Source organism: Podarcis filfolensis (genome assembly GCF_964270895.1).
Source record: "Podarcis filfolensis genome assembly, chromosome: 5".
Taxonomy (NCBI): Eukaryota; Metazoa; Chordata; class Lepidosauria; order Squamata; family Lacertidae; genus Podarcis; species Podarcis filfolensis.
The window spans coordinates 62,279,986-62,295,958 of record NC_139608.1 but is presented as its reverse complement, the minus strand read 5'-3'; the positions used below and the strand labels follow the sequence as shown (position 1 = coordinate 62,295,958).

General features: G+C 39.5%; 1 protein-coding gene and 1 long non-coding RNA gene across 15 annotated transcripts in view; one reads left to right on the top strand and one right to left on the bottom strand.

Annotated features, from left to right (window-relative positions):
- EXOC6 (exocyst complex component 6) overlaps positions 1–15,973 on the bottom strand; it is a 92,490-nt gene that overhangs the window by 53,385 nt on the left and 23,132 nt on the right. For 8 of the 14 annotated variants that reach the window (XM_083616145.1, XM_083616144.1, XM_083616151.1 and 5 more), the window contains exons 3-15: positions 15,465–15,512; positions 15,280–15,370; positions 14,013–14,058; positions 11,379–11,583; positions 10,835–10,993; positions 10,070–10,138; positions 6,931–7,014; positions 6,779–6,825; positions 5,987–6,107; positions 4,405–4,476; positions 4,047–4,144; positions 3,365–3,470; positions 2,331–2,440 (exon numbers count right to left, since the gene is read on the bottom strand). In XM_083616145.1, the coding sequence (XP_083472271.1) occupies positions 2,331–2,440; positions 3,365–3,470; positions 4,047–4,144; positions 4,405–4,476; positions 5,987–6,107; positions 6,779–6,825; positions 6,931–7,014; positions 10,070–10,138; positions 10,835–10,993; positions 11,379–11,583; positions 14,013–14,058; positions 15,280–15,370; positions 15,465–15,512 (1,256 nt within the window). The remainder of the gene's footprint in view (positions 1–2,330; positions 2,441–3,364; positions 3,471–4,046; positions 4,145–4,404; positions 4,477–5,986; positions 6,108–6,778; positions 6,826–6,930; positions 7,015–10,069; positions 10,139–10,834; positions 10,994–11,378; positions 11,584–14,012; positions 14,059–15,279; positions 15,371–15,464; positions 15,513–15,973) is intronic. The other 6 variants (XM_083616146.1, XM_083616150.1, XM_083616152.1 and 3 more) reach the window with 1 other exon arrangement.
- Positions 11,596–13,534, top strand: LOC310763657. The gene is made up of 2 exons (XR_014548744.1): positions 11,596–11,855; positions 12,236–13,534. It is a non-coding gene; the product is annotated as an uncharacterized lncRNA (long non-coding RNA).

The window sequence follows — 15,973 nt, the reverse complement described above, 5'->3', positions numbered from 1 at the left end:
ATGCTTTGAAAATGAATGATTAAACCACTGATGAAACTTTAAAATAATTGTGCCGCCTTTTCTCTCCTTTCCCAGATAACTAAGTAGAAATCTGTTCAGCTCCAATAGAGGACAGGCCATCAGTCAAGCAACTGCTTTGTTAACAGTTTAACAAACTTTTAAGATATGCATTTATGAAAAACTTGAACTATGTTTATAGCATAATTGGGAAAGAGTAATCATCTGCATATTTTAAAAGTTCCTGGTTAGAGATGAGGACCCAGAAGTCTTATTTATTAGTTCAGTATGTGTGAAGGGAGAGCAATTTGCAGTTGTCAACAGTGCACAAAGCTTGATGACAAACTGGAAATAGCTTCCAGATTTCTGAACGCAAAAGGGAACTGCACATTTTATCCAGTTAGAACCAAGCAATATTTTTCAGACTGGCTTAAATGGAAGCCTTTTTTTGTAATGAATTTTTGTAATGAATTTCTCCCATCTATTAGAACCTGAATGTCTTACTATTTTGAATGGTTCTTAAAGTAAAATGTAAAGCTGACGGATGGGGGAGGGGGGAGAGAGAATAAAGGTGGTCCCGAACAAGGAGACATACAGAAGCTACTCAGGTTTGCCCCAACTTTCCCAAATTGTATCTGTCTCCATGAATAGCCTTGGACGATCTTCTGCCCTTCAGACCCCTGCTTTTCCAGGTGGAGGCTGACTCATTTTGTGCCCCAAGTAGGTCAGCTTTTAACCAACATGGTATGGTATATTACTCAGGGTTACCATAAGAGAAGAGAGTACGTTGTGGCATTTCTTAGTCACTTTGGAACTGACATGGTTGAATACGATGCTATGGGTTTCACAAAACTCACTTTGCTACTGATGTGGAAAGGATTTTACTTCCCAGTTCACACTGACCTGCCGCTCTGTTTTCCTTGGGACCAGCCAACATTAAAGTTTCAATCTGTCTATCACTTCACTAACAGTGGAGGGCTCTATTCCCATAGAAACTTTCCCTATAGTCCACGTTGGGATGGCAATGAGATGGCCCACAGAGCAAATTCCAGAAAATCCCATGAGGATTTGGGTGCTAGCCATATTTCCATATCATAGTCCATCCTGGCTGTTTCATGGCCAGGTCATCAAGTCTGGCTTCTGCAGCCACCTCCCTGCCGTCAACCACTACTAGCGGGATTGGCAGCAATAGCAGCAGATATGTTCTATACTTATTTTTATTTTTCATTTAAATTTTATACCACTTTAAATAGTTATGGAACGAAATATCAAAGCGGCTTACAACCTACATTAAAACACCAAACAATCCAGAAGAAAGCATTACAGAAGGAAGTAAAATATACATTCAAAACAACATAATTATGGCAATCCTTTGTTCTTCTGATAATTGTGCTGCTCTAAATGTAGATTTTATATTTGACTTCATTCAGTAATGTATTCTTTTGAAATGTTCAAGATATTTTTTTGTTAACTTGGCAGCATTAAATGTGCATTCTGTAGTTGCATTAAATGCTTTAAACGTGCATTTTGTAGTTGACCTCCTTCATAATGTTTTATTTTGAACTCTTTTAAGATAATATTTTCGTTTCCTGTTAATTACATAGGTTTGAATGTATACTTTGTATTTGCCTTTTTACCATACTGCTTTTTTCTGGATTGCTTTGCTTGATGTTTTGATGTGTTGTGAACCACTCTGAGATTTCCCGCCCTCAAAAATATAAAGCAGTATAGAAATGAAATGCATAATAATAACAACGATTAATAACTTCAAGACCAAACTCCTTCTTCCACCAATATAACTAATACATGAGTTTGGATATATTGTATGTTACTTTTTTTCTGAAGAGCATAGCCAAAATAAGTATAAAGTCAGAAACAGGAGTTCTGTGTACAGCTACCTGATCGCATACTAGTTAATACATTTCAGCACCTCTATATGTTCATAACCAGGCTGCAACACTAGCAATGATCCCACATGCTCCCTAGTTGCAAGAAGACTGCCAGCTGTTTGATTTTGATGCAACTTGCAGATTCCTTATCTGGTAACGCAGCCATCTTCATACATGCATTGTTGTACTGCATCTTACCATATTCGCAATTGCTCCATCTAGCTCAGCATCGCCTATGCTGACTGACAGCAGCTCCCAGGGGTTTCGGAGAGGAGTCTTACCTTTACCTACCTGGGATACAATTGAACCTGGGACCTTTAGATAGCACACCTTGTGTTCTGAGTTCCAACCCTTTCTTCTTGTATATATATAGGTCCTACATGTCTTTTACACACAGACAGACAGACACACAGACACACACACGGAGCTTTTGTAAATGCTTACCTGCGATGAAGTGACTCTGAAAACTTAAGGCTTGCATAAATGAATTCTTTGACCTGGATATAAATCTGAGGCACTGACTGAGACATTGGAAGTTTCTTTGGAAAACCCTGCTGCAGAAACAAAACACATATGTGCCATGTTACGCTGCATTTCAAAGTGACTAAAGCTAAGCAGCTTGGAGAAAAGGACCTTAATATCATATGCTAAGCCAGGCATCCCCAACCTGCAGCCCTCCAGATGTTTTGGCCTACAACTCCCATGATCCCTAGCTAACCAGTGGTCAGGGGTGATGGGAATTGTAGTCCAAAACATATGGAGGGCCGAAGGTTGGGGGTGCCTGTGCTAAGCTGTATTTGGCTGTGATATCTCTATAGTCATCTCTATAGTCATAAAAGTTTTTCCCCTCTGCAGAGGGAGAGGCATGCCATTCATAACATCTGATGGGCAAGGCCACAAGAGACTGACAACACAATTCATCATATAAAAATATGCTTTTTTAAAACAAAACCAAAAAACACACTAATTCATCAGGTTATCTCTCCATTTACAGGATTCTACAAGTGTGTACTGCTGTCTCAGTGGATTAATGCCCAGAACACCTAAGGACTGAAAAAGAGGATTGGATAGTAAGAGGAAATCTACACACAAAAGAAGATGAGCTGAGAGGAAGGGCCCAGGCACACAATCCCATTGTCCTCGCCTTAATCCCTAATTAATTGTTACATCTGCATTGAGACAATAATATTTACTTATTATTTATTTTAAGTATCTATACTTCACCCCAAAGTCCCAGGATGGAAATACATACACTTCAAAAACAAAATTGTGCATATACACCAGACACATATTGAAAATTGATCCTAGCTTGCAGGCAAACTAGGATTTGAGCAAACCAGTTTGCCACATTCAGACAAAACTGAAAGAAGCCTCCTCTTCTATGTGCACATGGAAAAGAGGAAAGAGGGAGTACACTTGGTTTGGAGGATCATCAGAATGCCTCCCCAGGTGCTTTTGCACAGTGTGTGTTTTCTTACCTTATCAAGTTCCGGATCTTGAAAGGGAAATTTGCTAATGACAATTTTGTACTCTTCTTCATTGGAGACGGGAATTGGGCTGCAATTATCTGCTTCAAAAATATCCCTGTGCAATCAAATGAGCATATTAGAAACATAAATACTAAAGCACACGGCAAACGTATATGGGCACAATCTAGCCAAAGTGAAGCACTTCTACAGCTTTCAACGCTGAGAGCTAAGCATGTGCTGAGCTCTGGTGTCACAGACTGCTCCTGAACCATCTAATTGCTAGGGCTCAAAGTCTGGGGACAGGAGCAGCTGTGAACCGCTGGTGGGAAGGAATACATAGAAGCAGAGGCAGCACTATTTAAAAGTGATTGCCTGTTAGGCAGAGTGTCCAAGGGTAGGAAATAGAAACCCGTGGGACTTCAGGTATTTGTTTATTTTGTGTAATTTAGACAGCTTCTGTTAGCCATAGAGATAAACAAAGACTATGTAGGACACTGTAGTCCTGCTCCATCTTTCACACATTTCACACACACTTTCAATTGTAACTTGACAATAATTATAAAGAGCTAGAATTTTTATCTTTAAGTGAAATCCCCTGGCTGGATATATGCAACTATATAGCCATCGAAAGAACAACCAAAACTGGTTAACATTACTTTGAAACAGGATCTTCATATTCTGTGATACTAACCTGAACAATACAGCCCATTTTTTAAGCAGCGTTTCATTGTACTGGTCCCTTATTTCAAATAAAAGATCAAAGAGCCTGTTCACAGGAAACCCGTAGCCCTAGGAAAACAGTGTTTAAAAACAGTATTTTAAAGGATGCTATCGCTGCAAGTGAGTATAAGTGAGAATATGATACTGCAAAATTTTAAGAGTTGATGCCTGCAATCAATACATAAAGGCATCCTTGGTATATATATGTCCTTAAATAATACATTTCCTTGGCCTACTCTTTAGACGTTGAATTGAATTGAGTTGGCCAACAGAAGGGCTGCAAATGGACACCCAATGAAATGCTTACAACAAAGTATTTTACCACCAACCTGCAAGGTGTCAGCAAACACGACAATCAGATTCTTCAGCTCCAAAACAAGATCAGGATCAGTGCAATAGGACTGAAAGGTAAAAACCACATACTGTGTTTCAAAAATCGAATTTTAACCAATGGAAGGCTTGGAGTAGATGACCCTTGCGATCCTTTTCAACCCTACAATTCTATGAGTCTATAATTCTAACTATTCAAAATGATCCATCTACAAAACAGTCATGCAACAAAATGGCATGAATGAACCAGGCAAAGGGCCTTCTCGGTAGTGGCACCCACCCTCTAGAATGCCCTCCCATCAGATATCAAGGAAATAAACAACCACCTGACTTTCAGAAGGCAACTGAAGGCAGCTATGTTTAGGGAAGTTTTTAATGTTTGACGTTTATTGTGCTTTTAATATTCTGTTGGGAGCCGTTCAGAGTGGCTGGGGAAATAATAAATTATTATTATTATTATTATTATTATTATTATTATTATTATTATTGGAATGTCCTTATATTGATGGATTTGTTTTTGAAATAACAATGTTGTGTTTTAAATTGTTGTTTTGTGCCCTGGGATCTTTGGATGAAGAGTGGGTAATAAATGAATTCTATTACTACTATTTTTGTGAGGTGGTGTGAATATTATTTTTTAATCACAACGGACACCACACAGGTTGCCACAGTCCCATTCTGTCAGCAACGGTTAGAGAATTTGCTTTGCATGCAGAATGTCCCAGATTCAATCTCTGGCATCGCCAGGTAAGGCTGAGAGAGACCCAAATCTGAAACCCTGGACAGCTGCTGCCAGTCAGTGTAAACAATACTGAACTAGATGGACCAATGGCTTGACTTATATTATAGGGCAGTTTCCCAAATTTGAATGCTCCTAAGCAACTGAAGCTATTCCACTCTTTCTCATGCAGGTATTCAGCTGGGCAAATTGAGCAAAAATAACTTTGCATTAAATGACACACATTCTATAGTGATTAATTATCCCTCAACCAAATAAAACAGATATTAAATTAACAACACTGTTCCAGTTTCAAGTAGCTGGAAATAGATCCAAGGCATTGTGTCTATGTTGCAACAGAAGTACCAAAAAAAAAGAGGGCAGCTCTAAGGGTTCCGCTGGTGAAGTTTATTTTGGAAACAGGGGTTTTGGAATGATAATTAGGAACTATTTCCTGGTGCTGCTTTCAGCACTAAACTAATTCAATCTGATCTAATGAAGAGGTCAGTTGAAACTAATTAGGACGGATTGCAATAATAACAGCAGATTAACTCTGCATATTCTAAACTGCCGGACTAAGGCCACAGTTTGGAAGACCCAGGGAGTTGTAAATCAGCAAAGGATTATGCAGATAGCCCAGGGCTGTGGCTCACAGCCTGAGACTGGTGGGACAAACAAAAGCTTGGCAGGCTCTCCCCCCAATCTGAGCAATTTTAAATTACAAAAAAACCCACAACACCCTCCCAATAATGGACCTGGATTCCCCACCCCCTCACTTTGACATTATCCTTCCTTTAAACACACTCAGAAGTTCTTTAAGTAAATAAACCTAAAGGGCATCTTCGCAACACCTTCTCACTTACCGAATGAGTTCTAAGGACCGCAATAATCTTTGAAAGCGCCATGTTCCAAAGTTCATCAGTGTAAGCTCTCGTTATCAATCCTTGGGTTACGTGTAAAATGTGATCTTCTACTACAAAAAAACTGAACACATAGAAAATAGTTAAGAGGAATAATCGCAGTTAAAATCATAAATAACCAAACAACAACCCACTTCTTGTTTGTTTCTTGCTCTCTCTCTCAGGTTTAAACCAGTGTTACCAATTTTTATGGGGTTTGCTGCTAGAGGGTGTTTAACAGGATTACACAAACCAGCTTGAGGGTGAAAGCCACCCTTTGTCATTTGCCTTGAAACTAGTAACTGAGTTGCAATAGCAGTCATAAAGCTAATTTGTGAGCCCAGCAGTGGGGGCAAGGTTGTGGGACAGAACCAATTTCTCCTATCTGAACAGACAGTGAATGAGTTTACGGTACACATACACTGATGAGAGTGACAATTCTCTGTGGGGCCAGGGAAAAGAGAAGGGGGCGGGGGTGCACTGGAAACCCCATTCCGAGAGTAAGCACAAGATTTGCTTTCAAGCAAGCTTAAGCTATTTTGGGATGGAGGTTGAGCATGAGTTATTTGCTCTCCTCCCCCCCACTGCCTCCCAGGCATCTGGCAACATCTGAAGCAGGCAGCAGTCAACAGGTTAGGCAAAAATGCAGTTAGCATTGCTGCAAATCAACACTGAACAAGCTGAAGAGTCAAAAGCTACCACAAAGAAAGGCCTGTAAAGGAGGAGAGCAACATACATCCATGTTTTGGAACTCACCCTACAATCTGACTGAAGTATCTTCTGTAACCTTCCACTGTTTCATGCTTTAAGAAAAGAACGCAATATATATAAATATAAACACTTTAAGTTATCTGATATCTTAAATATTTTAAAACAGACCATTCTCCATTAAAAGGAAAATTAAGTACCATGTTTGACTGTGGTTGCAACACTAGTCTTGCTTGTTTCCTTCTTTGTTTTCTATAGTAATTTTCAAATGTCTCTGCATCGCCCTAAAGGGGAAAATAAATATATACATACATCTTTAAAAAAAATAAAAATCTTGTGAAAGTACACAGACAAAAATGTATGTTACGTTTCTGGAATGGCAATACTCTAAACACACCCAAAAGCACTTCATTTGAGACATTTATTTGTAACATCAGGTGACTGACAGGAGTGTGGACCCGCCCAAATGTCAAAGTGGTCCACTAGGGGTGATGGAGTTCAGGATCCAACCTACTAGATAGAACCTATTCCTGACCCCTAATTTCACATTTAGTTCAACAAACTCATTTTGACAATACTATTGAACAGCAAGTTGACATTCAACAACTCCTTACTTAGAACAAAAAGAACATTTTCTTTTCCAATTTGCATCATTTATGAGAAAACTTACAACGCTGATTTGTGTCATTTCAATAGCCATGGGAGAAATATCTTGCCTCTCAAGGATTTGTTCACTGTTAGGTTTCCACCACCAATTGATGAAATTTAAAACAACATGAAAAGCTGACAATTATTCCTGATGTCTTGGGCTTGGGAGGGTATCAACTTTATTGAAGGATGCTTTGCTAAGAATCTTAAATTTAGTTGAAAATGTAAAATGGGGGTGGTGGTGTTACTATGTTGAAAGGTCGGCCAAAAGTACTGACTGTTTTTCTACAGGTAATAAGAAATCAAGGCTAGCTCTTACAGCATTAAAGAAACCCATTTATGATGTTTGAAGTTTAAAGTTTCCATATATGATTTACTACAATTCTGCAACATGGTTAGAGTTGATTATATTTTGCTATGAAAAAAGGAAATGGGTACCCTTTGGTATATAAATTGAGCAGAGTTGTGTTCTCATCCATCTGCATCTAGCACCAAAGCCATATTATTGCAAAGCACTTTAGAAATTCAGCACTCAAGAAATCTATCCAGATCATGCATAAGTGCAGTTTTGAAAGTGTGGGACCGGGGCTGGGGGTGGGAGGACGATAGAGAGAAAGGAAAGAAAAAAGAAACCAGCTATTTCTCCCTTACATCATGCTAAATTTTAGTTAGATAGTTATATTCAGGTTTGGAAACATCATAGCGTGCCCAGATTTAAAGATGTCACACAGATTGGGGCTACCGTAAGTAGAGTAGGCATTGCTGTTAAGGGCATTATCTTCCTTAATAGTTTCAGTATGTTCAGTAGTATAGTTATGTGGTGTGGAATATCAGTTTGAGTAAAATGAGAACAAACCTTTTTCTGGTGTGCTTTTCACTCTCCTTGATTAACATTGCTAAGACTTCATTTAATATTTAAAATAAACATCTATTTGTGGCACATATTTAATGGCCACCCTCTATACTTCATTGGTTTTTATTTTCTATGAAATGGGGGGGGGAATGGTCCCCTGGCTCTCAGAGCTCTTCATAATGTGGGGGGGGGGAATCTATGTAGATCTTTTTTATCATGATGATTCATTCAGAAAGAACCATCTGTCTACTTAAAAACCACAACAAAAATTGACTCATCTGTATATACTGAAATTAATGTAATTTGCATGTAAGCAGAATTTTAAAAACAAAACAAAAAATCCCTCTTAAACTGCTCAAGTTCAGCTTTACTACTCTTGCGGTTAGCTTCGCTTACTTATTTAGGTTTCCATTAATTAGTAAATTCAAAGCAGAAAGATATATTGGGTAGCGTAATAAGAAATTGCAGACATGGAAATACCCACTACACTCAGATGGCTTTCTCAAAATGCAAAGCTGAAAGATTATTTAAAAATACAAGATCTGTAAACTAAGCTGGTGGTTTACATTATCAGATCAAGAGAACTATACAGTACTTTCTATTACTCTAAAAACAGATTCAGTGAACGGACACCTACGTATGTAAGTACTTACCATGCCATGTGAGTTTTCATCTTCAGCCAAGAGCAACATGTAATTCTGAAACAACTACTGTAGCATAATTGCAAGTACAGCACAGTATTTACCTAGCGGGAGCATTTACAGTTTTCAAAGTAAATAGCAGCTGTGGGGGTGGGTGGTCCAGATCAGTTCCACAGCGGGGGGAAAGGGTTAAATCCCTTCCCCTGCCATGGTCCCAGTCCTGACCATTGCTCCCCATCACCATGACTATTCAAGAAACAAAGCACACAAAAACTAGTTTCCAAAAGGCTTGTGATGCCTAATCAGCAACAGTAGTACAGTATTTTTACTGTATCAAAGCTACTAGTTACAATTTTATCTTTGGAAAGCTCCAAAGTTTCCACTTTGCCACTTGAGTTGTTCGTGGTGTCCCCCTCCGCCCCCCCCCCGCTGCCATATGAGTCATATTTGTCAAATTAGTTACATGAGCAAGATCTTGCAACTATCCAACAGAACACACACTTTTTCACTCCTGTACCTTTCAATGGGAGCGACTTAAGCTTATACTTAATTCTCCCACTGAAATTACATCTGAATTTAGGTATATTTAACTCATTTGCTAGAATGTGCTCTTTACCCTACATCAGGAATAGGCAAACTCGGCCCTCCAGATGTTTTGGGACTACAAATCCCATCATCCCATACCACTGGTCCTGTTAGCTAGGGATGATGGGAGTTGTAGTCCCAAAACATCTGGAAAACCGAGTTTGCCTATGCCTGCCTTACCTAGTGAGCATATTCTTATCTAAAACAACACAAGGACCATAATTAATTTGATACGAAGGATGCTCTGTTGGGATAGTAATTATGGTTGCTCTGTTGCTAACAAGAAACAGGTTCTCTCTCTCCTGATCACCCAGTAACAAAAACTGGAAATCTCTCATGAATTCCTACCCTGGATGGAAGGTGCATATTTGGACACAATCTTATAAATATTCAGTTACAGATATTAATGGATATAAACTAAAGGATGTCAACAGAGTCTGGCAGAAACAGCACACTCACATTATTTTTAGAACACAGGTGGATTTCTGTTAAGGTAGCTGCAGTGGTCTTACGAAAACTCATGTAGTTTTGAGACACAGAGAGAAAACAGACAAAAGGATAAGAGGAATGTAAAAATAAAAAATCCCCACAAAAAAAGAATGATATACGTACCAGAACTGAGTAAATATGCAAGCATCGATAAACAGGAGAAAAATCTACCAGATCGTGAGCTGTCAAAACCTGTAGGAAGGGATCCAAACCAAAACACATTCAGCTACAGCATGACATTCATAAATCAAATGGGCATTATAAACTAATAACAGTAAGCCAAATAGGATGCCAGCATTTAGATAGGAGGCAGACTCTGCCATGATCAGTTATCCAGCCATTTTGGTAGTTGTACAGGTGCCCTTGACAGATAAAGGCCTGATAAAAGTATGATTCCCTTCTACAAATATTTAAGTCAAATCAAAATTGCCTGAATAATATTCAGTGAGCACTTATTTCTCCACTCTTTCCTCATGGGATAAAAATAATGGTTATAATCTGTGCTTTATTTAGTAAAAAATAATAATGTAGTGCTGGGACTCTCATATATTGATAAAAGTGTCATGGCTGTCAGCACAAAATGGCTGCCAGGGCAACAAAAAAGATGTGCCAGTACTTTGTACAAGTGAGTATTGTAAAAAATGATAATCCAAAAACCACTTTCCTCAACCAGTAGCTTTCTCCCCGTACCCCATTTGATGTGGCAAATTGCTTTTTTCATGTGGAAAATTGCTGTTCAAAATGAAAAGAAAGCTAGATGGTCTAATGGGTTACCACAAGCCCCCTGAGGGACTCCAAGATTCACTGCCACCTATTTCAGGATTGTTTCCTAAAGGCTGAACAATAAGAACAAGTAAAATGAAAGGAAATTATTTGAGATCAAAATACCTCATCTTCATGTTCTTCCTCTTCCTCTTCAAGGTTTTGTTTTGAAACGATTTTATTCCTTGGCTCTGGAATGCCATCATTATTTATATATGCACTCTTCCCATAATGGAAATTGTTTTGCTTCTGGAGACCAGTATTAAAGGTTTTCTGCTGCTGTGCCTGTAATAGCAAAACATGCCACTGAACGTACACACAAAAAGATCGCATGCAATCCATTTATGGTCCTACGAAAGCAAAGACAAGTAATGGCCAAGGGAGCAGAAGGAGGGGTGTGGCTTATCTCTTCAGGCTGATCCCACAAAGTCACGCAAGACCGAAATATTTCCCAGTGGAGTAGACTGACACAGGTTGGATTCATGCAATTCCTACATTTTGAAAATGTGAGGGAAAGTTTGCACAAGTCGGGCACCCATGGGTGTGCAGAGGGAAGGAAGGTGTTTGTGTAGCACCTCTTGTCATGTAAGGCCTTGTAAGCAGATGAATTGAGGCTAAATTACGATTGGTTTAGTCAAGCTTGAATATGCTTAGATTTCAGCAAACATACCTGTTTCATCGCTGTTTCACCAATTTTATCCGAATGCTTCCGAATACTCTCTAGGAAGTCCTTCAGATCCGACATGGAAATCTCTTTAATTTCCTCACGAAGTTTTGGAAGGTTTTCAATCATTATCTGACAAAACCGATACTGACTAACTCTAGGAAAGTAGATGTTTTCTAGCTGTTCCATAGTCTTTAAAGCAGAATAATATCTGGAGAAAAGAAGGGGGGAGTTGTTGTTGTTGTTTACCATCTGAACGTAATCCTAACAAAACTGTAACAGTCTGAGCAGTTTTGTGCAAATAAGATTAGGGTCTCAAAAGGAGCAAATGGGGAGGCAGAGGGAGATGAGAAGCTGCCCTAGTACATGTTTGGCCACCTTTGTGGAGAGTTCTACACCATATGCCCTCTAGCTGCTGTTCATCCTTAGCTATAATATCTGCTAAGAATCCTGGCCATAAATGGCTTATTTAGGCTAGCGCAGGCTTTGCCAGGGACGCGGGTGGCACTGTGGGTAAAACCTCAGCGCCTAGGACTTGCCAATCGCATGGTCGGTTGTTCGAATCCCCGCGGCGGGGTGAGCTCCCGTCATTCGGTCCCAGCTCCTGCCCACCTAGCAGTTCGAAAGCACCCTTAAGTGCAAGTAGATAAATAGGTACCGCTTTATAGCGGGAAGGTAAACAGCGTTTCCGTGTGCTGCTCTGGTGCTGGTTGGCCAGAGCAGCTTCGTCACGCTGGCCACGTGACCCGGAAGTGTCTGCGGACAGCGTTGGCTCCCGGCCTCTAGAGTGAGATGAGCGCACAACCCTAGAGTCTGTCAAGACTGACCCGTACGGGCAGGGGTACCTTTACCTTTACCTTTAGGCTTTGCCAACCTGGCACCCTCCAGATGTTTTTGACTACAACTCCTATCAGCTCTGCTGAATGGGGCTGATGGGAGTTGCAGTTCAAAACACCTTGATGGCACCAGGCTGGCAAAGATTGGGCTAATCCCTTTGCTTTGCTTCAGTAAATTCTCCAAAAAGATGTAAATGCAATGCAGTGAATATAGGTGTATTTCATGTATCGCCATGTGATGCATGCAGCTTGCCTCGCTACTTTGGCAATCTGGAGCTAGCTGTCTGCTTGCAGACTTCACTCCTCTTTTGGCACGTTTTGAGTTTGAGTTGTGTTTGCTCCACCATTTTCCAGCCGGCCACATCACCCAACTCCACCCCTAGCTCCACCCACTCATGCTCAGGACTGTACATAGTTTCATCTGTGAAACATTTGCAGTTGTGCAAATAATAAAGTGCAATCTCCTGGCTAGAGTGCTGAATTGCGGTTATGCATAACGCATAGATGCAGCCTAACAAGCTGAGATGCTTTCCCTGGCTCTTCATTGATTAACTTTTAATCAGTGGCATAGAAGAAAAATGCATGATCAGCAGAAGTGACCATCGTATGCAATGATGACCAGGCTCCTCCCCCTGCTGTCATCTACAGTCGCTATCCAATCAGGCTGCGGGACAGGGAGAGAGCTGGGCTTGCAGGACCTCTCCATCAACTCTTCAGAAAGACCAGATATTTTTTGCTCCTCCTCTCACTGAAATTTTTCTAGGAGCTAGTCATTACAGGAACTCTAACTAAAAAATAGCACCAGCGTTTTCTTTTTTTACTCTCCATGTCAAACCCCTTTCCCTTTGTGCCATGTCATAGTCCTTGCCTTCAGACTTAGAATCTGTAACCTGCTATGCCCTCCCTTATTTTGCTGAAGAGAGGGATTTAAAAGTTTTAAATAAATAGTCATAATTGTAAGAGTGTCAGAGACAAAAAGAGACAAGAGAGAGAGAGACTTGCAGGGACTAAATATTACGAAGCTGCCAAATTAGCATTTTGATAAGTTGCCTTCATACCCATAACTACCTCGCACCAGAATTCATTCAGATTCTTCATGGAAATACACACACACACACACACATATATATATATACCCCAAATTGACAGATGTAACGATGTGCTTTATTGCACAGCTCCACAGGAGTTATAATTATAGCAATTACATTAATACTAAACAGAGTAACAACAGACATTTATAATGTATAAGTAGTAGAAAGGATTAACAACTTTTTCTTTCTTTTTTACAGTTATAATACTGCTTTGGAATGTGCTTTCAAAGAAAAAGTGCAACCCTAAGCATTCTTATTCAGAAGCCACTCCCATTGCATTCAATAGGATTTACACCTGTGTAAAATGTTCAAAGGACTGCAGCCAAAAGCAAATTATGAGCAAGGAAAGCTTCTTTTCCGTTCCTATGCTGTATCAGTTATTTGTGGACTATTCTAAAACACTAAAGCAAATAAAGTGATAAATACCGTGACAATCAGAACTCAAAACGTTTTCGTTTCGTATTGCACAAGACAGGGCTTCTTTTCTCATTAAACCCTTCAAAAAGGTTAATTTTTCTCATAACATCTGTTCATTTGTAATGACAGGCATGAAACAAAGACATGAAAAGAGTACAAAGAGCAGACCACGATTCATTATATGTCTTGACCAGAGTAGTCTTTACCATCCCATCGGTAATTGCAGAAGACAAGTGGATGAACCCATTCATTAATAATAAAAAAGCAATACTTCGGCTTAGAAGAATTGTACTCACCTTTTCACATTCATCTGCTCTTTTAGTTTGCTGTACATCTCCAGTACTGTGTAAAACGAAGATATTAAAATACATAAATCCTACTACAAAAAAGTGCAAAGGTTCCAAAATACATATATGTCCTCCAGTTCTATATGCAAATGCGCACTTGTCTCATGGATGTTTTACAATGAGAGGATGAAATAATACGGGGGGGGGGGGAGGGATGTAAGGCAATGGAATGAATGGTGAAGGGGGTGGGGGAGTCCATGAACAATCAGAAAAGTAAAATCAAACAGTAAGTTCAAGCCAACGTCAACACAAGCTTAACCTTCTTCTTTTTTAAGTTAAGCCATTGGAAGTACCCTAGGATCCATCACAAGCTACTGGGAGCAGCACACTGTATGCCAACAGTACCACCTACTGTAATTCTTGCAAGTTACAGGGCACACACACGACAAAAGAAGGTCATTGCCTTCTACCAGAACAGCTCTTAATAAGCAGCACACCACGTGGGACAACAATATTCAGAACGGCAATGTGCAAGGGTTCAGCAGCTAAAATATCCACAAACAGTGATTCAGGACAAGGGAGATGGTATTTATTTTAGCTTGCTCTAAAGCCTTTGCCGGTGCTTATTTCCAATATCCCACCCATTTTCAGTTGCATTTGTATGACGGCATTGCATTTTAATTCATGAGCTATATATATATATATTACTTTGTTCATGGCCTCAAAGCTGTTGCGAGAGGAGGCATTAAAGTCTCCTAATAAACAATTTAAAATAGCTTCAGATTTCAGCTATTTTTATTTATATACCGCTTAATGCCAAAAAATAAACCTCTAAGCAGCTTACAAAATATAAAAGAAGCATGCAAATGTGAAAAATCCTGAAAACATGAAAACAAACATCCATCATTAAAACATGCAATAAAGCAGTCCCATTAAAACACAGCAATTAAAAACAGGAGACTTGGGTCAAGAGGTCAAGGGAATGCCTGTGTAAATAGAGGTCAAATGACATTGCAACAGCATGACAACATTATATATGCATTAAGCCATGATCATTAGCTTCATCCATAATATTTCACCAATAGCCTGGATATCAAACAGGAGCAGAGCTAAGTGAGCTACATCTCAGCTGAAATGTTCCGCCGAGGACCACAATGACAATAATTCCTTTTTAAAAATAAATAAACGACAATACATGGAGGTAATTTTAAATGAACCGTACTGAAATGCACATCCCTCTAATTTTGCCAAGTGCTGCACATGATTTGTAACTCACCCGGAAGACACAACTGCAGCTTCTCAACCACTGTTGTAATATTCCTCTGCTGAAGTCTACAGTGGATGATTTCTTCCGTCTCAGCAATCACCTTGGATATTTCCAAACATACTACAGTTAAATTGCGCACCTACGGTGTTTCCTGCAAGTATCCATTAAGCACATAGGAAGCGCCATTTTCTCACCTCTCTCCCAGCATCTTGAAGCCTTCGGTTGGTATCAGTAACTTGGACCTTAAAAATAATTTCACCTTTGTTAGACAAATATGCACATATTGCCCTGATGCAGCCACTCACCCTTGTAATCAGATCATGCTTCATGAGAAACTTAGAACAAAGAAATGTAAATCCAAATTAACTCTACAGCTTGAACTTGAACTTTTGATCACCAAGGGTTTTTGTTAACTTCAATTAGTTATGACAGTTCTTTCTAACAGATTCTGTGGCAAACTTCTCAAATTTACTTGGGATTTTTGAACTTTTTTTGTTTCTGTAGGTCTGTCAAACAATTCAAATCATTGACCCAATTGACCACTGGTCCCTTTTTGATAACCTCAATGAGCTCTATGTTCCATTCATTGTCTGCAAGAAATGGTGATTGCATTTTACGGTAATTAAACATTCATACTTTGCTGAATGCAAACACTGGGTGGTTGATTAACATCAAACGTGGAAATCTCCAAGCCACAGCAACA